We start from the raw sequence: 6,806 nt of genomic DNA, 5'->3' as shown, positions 1-6,806 counted from the left end.
CAAGTGATCAAAACGATTTCTAAGCGTGGCTAGAGCCTGACAACTTCCTGTCCATTATATAATATGTTCAGTACGGCTCTGGAATAAACGAAAAAAAAAAAAAATCCAACTCTGAATGAACCCGTTTGTTGTCTTTATGACAGGATAAAGTGTCCATGTGAAAAAGGGCCGCTATTTAAGCAACGAGCCTATCCAAAAAGTTTCTTTGCAGAATTTATCACCTTGAAAATCCATTAAAAAGGAAAAGAAACTGTCAGTATGGGAAAAAAAATTGATATATAACACAAACCATCATATTCAGCGCACCTTATTATGCTCATTGTACTCGGCAAACAGTAAAAACCACTTAAGTGAATTAGCTTGATAACCAAGGTCATAGCACAAGCGAGTTCACTTTATTGTACCCCGCATTGTGGTAATGAATTCTATCAGAACCCTCTTGAAGACATTTCATAGAAAATGTGATGTATTACGATTTTGTCATTAATTAAAAGGAAAAAAAAAAAAAAAAAATGAAACAAGGAATGTTAATGGAGTTTTAGCCAAATGACCAACATGCATCACTTGGAATCGTCTGACTGCGATCAGTCCGTGGGATGACATTCACGTGCACGTCTGTTAATAAAAGTGGACCATTTGCAGTCTAGACTCAGGCTATTTATTGATGAATCAATTGTGCTTCTGTGACACAAATCAGCAGCAAATCCCACAAACACGGACGATCCTGGCGAATACCATCGGTCTCGCTGTTTTATAACCCGACGGATATTTGTAGCCGTGTTTTACCTCGAAAGACATTTGTTCTTGCACCCTCCCCCCCAAATAAATTGGTGAGCCTCAGCACCAGGTGCATGTTCCCTGGTAAATTTTCAGGGTCACTCAATGACACCCCATGAAATGTTGGGAAAAAATGGATCCCAACACCATGTCATCTCTTACCACAAAATTGGGTGGACATGCCAATATGATGCGAAAAATCTCAAGGACCCATGCATTACGTTTTGGGGGTTATGGTTCGCCCACTCCTCTACTCAGGTATTCCGCAAGCATTGCAGCAAGGCTGGAAACTTGAGCAAAAGAAAAAAAAAATAACACTAGAAGAACATACCACAAATACGAGGCATAAAAGCAATTGAATCTGAGTCACCTTGGGTCCTGGGGGACAGCGACTTTGTCCTTTTCCCAAGTAATTACAGGTGTGGGCACGCCATCGATCTGGCACTCGAAGCGAGCAGCCCCCCCAGCGGGTACCGTCTGAGGTGAAGGCTCCTGACGGAAGGAGGACAGACCTGCGGAAGGAGAACATGGCGGTTACACGCGTGCCGCGCAACCATTCGTGCACTTTTGCTGTCGGTCGCTCGCTGGGTGACACAGTGCAATTATCTCAAATCCCTTCCCGACAGTGCCAATATAGCAGCACACTTTTCATAAAGGCAGTCTGATCAGGGTGGGAAAGGCACTTGCAGCATCCACTTGTACCTTGAGTGAGTTCAAAACAGATACTGAGACTTCCCGAGCTCAGTCAACCATAATGTATGCTTAATGTATCAAGTCATTAATAACTTGGACCTTTTTCCAATTAGCTCCTCTCCACCTGGGACATAACACCAGATCTGAATATATCCGAAAGTTAATTGTGCACACAGGGATCATTGACTTTTGGACATATGCCCCTGACACATAATTTTTTTTTAATAAGGCACTTTAGTTTTTACCAAATAGCGACTGGCCACGTTGAGCAGGAGGAAAAAGTTTCCTCTGCACCAACTACGTGGAGTTAAACATCATGATTGGGACAAAGCGCTGGGATTTAATCTAGTGTGGCGGGATTACTTTGTCTCTTTAGTCGGAATTTGCTGGCAGGGCTCCAGTGTTCACAGCTTCCCACTTTCACACGCGGGGGGAACGCTTCCTGCTAGATAATACCGAGCACCAGGGGGCAGCAGCGAGCATGATGTTCGGGTCAAAGGTGCTTTTATCTTTGACCCCTTCCAGCAGGCTTTTTTTGACTGGGGAACAGGACTATTTGGCCTGCGGCCGTTTTGGAAATGGAGAGGAGAGAAATTCCAATGTATTCTGACACCTGGACAGTCATTTTCAGCCTGCTCTCCCAAGTATCATGGAAAAAAAGTATTTACATATTTTAGTTTTCCCAAAAAAACAAAAAAAAAAAAAACCCAAAGTTCAGCCAACTTTTACTATAATTTTTCAGAAAAACCGGAGATCAAGTGTCAGTTTATGTACAATGATAGACCTAAGTTTTAGTTCTCATTCCTTTGGAGTTATTGAGAGATCGAGTAACTCCACAGCAATTTGTGCACGGCCTCATTAATCCTCTCGAGACCTCCGCTGAGTGTGTGCAGAGGCTAATGTGTTTTTCTTTGGCTTTGGATCAGAGGCAACTTTCCTTTTCAACAAAAATGCTACATTAGAAAAAGTGATACTGGAGTGATAGTGCAGTCAATGCAGTAACAATAAAAATCTTCAATATACTCATTTGCTATATATCCTCTTTTCACCAGTCACCAGTGTAATGCTAGGCACTAGTCTCTTTTTTGGGTTCTATTCAAAAAATAGGTGCTGAAAAGGCAGATTTAAAATCTTACAGCCTGAATACACAACATTATTTTTGAGAATGTTCACATGCTATTGACAAGTAACAGTAAAGCTTTTAGGGTGAAAACAGCACGACCCTGGAATGGAGTATTTTTCAAATTCCATTCTTTCTTTTGGTAGATAGAGAAGAATTATATTCATTCTAAGAGGTCTCACAGTATTAATTACATGACTTTTTGATTTAACATGCCACACTTTGCCGATTACGCAACTATCATTCATAACTGGACACTGATTAAAAAAAAAAAAAAATCTTTTCAGAAAACTGACATTGATTTTTGTTTGGCAAGCTCCGCAGGACGGGTTGATGATTAAGCTTTAACTTCCATCTATTACATCATCAGGTAAACACATCAACTCTATCAGCACCAAAGTGGCGTGTATGTAAAGTTGAAGCACAGCTGACCAGGGATAGAGTACAATATCATCTATTAAGTTTTTTTTTTTTTTTTTTTTCCCCCATGATGCAATGCATTTGTTTGGGAACAGAGCGAGTCCACCGGGGACCTATCAGAGCTCGCACCCATACATGTCATATCATTTACAAACAGAACAGTGTTCTTTTCATGCGTTTAATGGTTGACACCATCGTAATACGTGCGATATGAATTCACCCAGTTTCCCTGTGTCGGTGTCAGCCTGTGCCCCCACTCTTTGGCCCCGTAGCTATCAGACTGAAGCTATTATCCCGCCACCTCCATTTATGAAAGCAAGATAATCCATCCATCCGATGACCTCCTTTCCGGACTGTTTATTTTTTGTTTGTTTGTTTTTGTTGGTGACTGTTGCACAATGAAACCCCATCAAACATTACTCTGGTAAAACTAAAGTATTGGGACATACAGGTATAGCCGTGATGCTAACGAGATGGAGCAACGAGGATGTCACATGTTTAAAGAGAAAGACTGGGGACCAAAACAACGTTATTGGGTGAGTTGAAGGAAGGCATTTTCTCACAAGTATTGATAAAATATTTGGTTGAGCGATTTAACAAATCGTAATGGCTAGCCTGCTAGTAGATGAAAGTACATTTAGCATTTCAATCCCAAAAGAGCACACCTGTGCCATTAATCAGAGCAACAAAAATGCCAATTTACTAGCCAGTCCCTCAATAATCATGTTAATCATGGCTGGATTAAATGAACTTTTTTTTTTTTAATCAGTTAATATGTTGAGATGTCAATTTTCAGTTCATCCAGCATGGATGTTTTGGGAATGTGGGAAGGATTTTATAGTACTCGCACATGCGGAGAACATGCTAGGGCAGCAGGACAAACCTCAGAACTGTGATGCAGACAAGCTAATCACCCAGTAAAAAGAAACAAAAAAAACCTCAATATAAGTTTGTTTCGATGGCTCATCCAATTTTCAATTATGAAGATCAACTTTCGATGAGAATGAAGACATACTTACTGTAGATTCATTTTGGCAGGCCATAAGGAAAGAGATTTAATAGGCCGATGCATTTCCAGAGCCGTATTTTTTGGAGGGATGTCATTATGGAATGTAATATGCAGGCCATATGTTGTCGCTTACAATTTAGTTCTTTCCATTCAAATCTACACTGCCGGTCACATTCCTGTACATGGCACCACTGGGAAAAAAAAGCAGGTGGCTTGGGGAATGCGCTTTCACAGATGCGATGTGAGATGGGCTGTTTTTCTTTTTTTTTTTTTTTCTCAGCAAAGAGGAGAACATCCGCTCAATGTCAATGTTAAAGCACTTTGGCGTCGACCTCTCGATGCGCTGATCAAATCTCCCTCCATAGAGCCTTCGCCACTGATTTAATTCAAACACCGCACGCACACAAACAGATTGAAGGTCACTCGTAATGGTCTCGGAAACCTTTCCCTTCACCATGACTACTTGCCGCCGCCATCCGCCTCCCCTCCATCACCTCGCCCCTTATCCTCCGCCCCCACCCGCCTTTTTGTCCCTCCAACAAGAGCTCCTTATAAATAGGCATGTGACAGCTGACAAAAGCGCGGGCATCCGCAAAGTACACGGTCTCGTTTTACACAAAGCTAATGACTCAATAAAGACGACCTCCTAAGAGCCGCTGACAAAGAAGCCCTCCTTGGAGGGGGCCATTAAAAAGCGACTGTCTGTCCTCTTGTCTCACAAAGAGACGAAGTTCCTCCGCGAGGGACAAACACCTGCGGACATTCTTTCATAACCTTCCTGACTGTTGCGTTTGAAGGAATGCGCTTGTTGCGATTGAAGTCTTTGTTATCGTATAGGGTCCGATGTGCGTCTCTTGTGCAATTGCGGTGCAGTGGAACTTTCACAGTTGGGACAGTTGAAGTTGTTCCGTGCTCCTGTGACAATTCTTCCCTTCGGAAATGTCACATGTTCTCCAGGATAAAACTCTCGCTATCTTTCACCTAGGCAATGGTTAAAAAAAATGATATCACACTTTATTCTTATACTTTATTCATTTTATAATACTTTCCTGCCATCGTTTTTTAGGACTGTACCCCTCCCACACAGTTTAAACATATTTAATTACATTACAAAACTAGTGCTGGGCGAGTATCGCTACAAGGTATCGGGCCAATAACTAGCCTTATTTCAAGTTTTTGGGTACACGTAAAGGTTGCCAATGCCAGCGACCGATACGTCAAGCAAAACAAGTCCTTGCAGGAGATGGCGCCCCATTGTAGCCAGTTAACAGAAAGACACAAAGATCTTTGTTCATAGTTGTTTGTCACTGTATTAATTGAAATTTAAGGATCTCGTGGTGGCACTTGATATCGGTATTGGTGAGTACTCAAGAGTGTATACTCGTACTCGTATAAGTCAGGAAAAAGTGGTATCGAAAATACAACACTAGCGCAGAAAACGGGGTTCAAAACAGGCAGCGAGTGATGCCCCATCCCATTTGAAGAGATTCAGTCAAAGGAAGACACAAAATGACGTCGTCTATGGGAAGTAAGTTAAGATCAATATGATTCCTCTGTGCATCTATTCAACAACAACGACAGCAACGAACAGAGTCTTGGTGAAATAGGAGTTCAGAGCAATGAGGGAGATCACCAATTCAACTGAAAACATTTTTTTTAAAAATCATCATGATGCACGTCACATGCACATTGGACGGCCACTTACTCGCCAGCAGCACATTGACAGTCCGGCTGGTCAAGGCTCCATGTGCGTTGGCGCTCACGCAGCTGTAGCCTCCCTCCAGAGCCTGAGGGGACGCGCCATCCTTGGAGGATAGCAGCAGGAAGAGGGAGCGGTCAGCGAGATACCGCTGCGCGTCGCTCCCCTCCGGAGGAAGGGGTTGGCCCTCATGCAGCCAGGTGATGTTGAGTGGCGTGTCGCTGGCCCCCAGATTACAGTCCAGCTTGAGGGGGGAACCCGGCTCCAACACTACATGGCTGGGTCCGGCCCCGCAGCTCAGCTCCACCGAAACAGGCTTATCTGTGCAATGGAAAAAAAAATGCAATCATAGATGTGGACTGAATGAACTCTTAAGGTCGTGCTGGAACCACAAAGAGGAAGCCCAATTTAGCCAGTCAGAAGCCGCGGAAGGAAGTCATTTCTGGAAGAGGCACAATAACAACCATGGTGAACTGGAGAAAGGGGGACTCATACATCTGTTCTGCGAATGTAGAAAAATAATTTGGAAAGTGGTGCTAAAACACCTAATTGTAAGGTCATTTTCATGAATGGGCAACCAGAAGAAAATAAAGACTGTGAATATAGTAGATTAGCCATTTGACCTAATCAGAGGTGGCAAGAAATAAGTTCCAGAAAAGGCACAATAATGACAACAGTGAACTGATAAAGAGGAATTATACTTAAAGCCAGCATATATAATGCATGTAACCATATCAGCCAATTTTCACCAATCAAGGACTGCAAGAAAGTCCCGGGAAAAGGCACAACAACAATTTGTAATCAATCCCTGTGCAAGCCGCAAGCCGTAAGCCGATCACGGTTATTTGAAGTGCAATGCATTGCTTGGAATGACTTGCTGCTGCACAATCGTGACGTTCCATAGCAGCCATTTGATGAGTCTTGATTTTAACTCAAACATGACCATTTTTCCTTTCACTGATCGGATTATTGCATAATGGCTGTCGGGCCAATTTGTCATTTCACAGGCAGGGCTTCGATGGAGTCAATAGCGCTGGTAGCACGTGCACTCACGCACGCACACACACACACGCACACACACACACACA

General features: G+C 42.9%; 1 protein-coding gene across 3 annotated transcripts in view; it reads right to left on the bottom strand.

Annotated features, from left to right (window-relative positions):
* Positions 1 to 6,806, bottom strand: part of igdcc4 (immunoglobulin superfamily, DCC subclass, member 4) — a 52,069-nt gene that overhangs the window by 21,450 nt on the left and 23,813 nt on the right. For all 3 annotated transcript variants that reach the window (XR_002167870.1, XM_019866541.1, XM_019866542.1), the window contains exons 2-3: positions 5,725 to 6,039; positions 1,148 to 1,289 (exon numbers count right to left, since the gene is read on the bottom strand). Coding sequence is in view for 2 of the 3 variants with exons in the window: in XM_019866541.1 (XP_019722100.1) it covers positions 1,148 to 1,289; positions 5,725 to 6,039 (457 nt within the window). In the remaining variant the exon portion in view is untranslated. The remainder of the gene's footprint in view (positions 1 to 1,147; positions 1,290 to 5,724; positions 6,040 to 6,806) is intronic.

The sequence above is a fragment of the Hippocampus comes genome, unplaced genomic scaffold (assembly GCF_001891065.2).
Source record: "Hippocampus comes isolate QL1 unplaced genomic scaffold, H_comes_QL1_v1.1 scaffold82, whole genome shotgun sequence".
Taxonomy (NCBI): Eukaryota; Metazoa; Chordata; class Actinopteri; order Syngnathiformes; family Syngnathidae; genus Hippocampus; species Hippocampus comes.
This window is presented reverse-complemented; position numbering and strand designations above follow the sequence as displayed.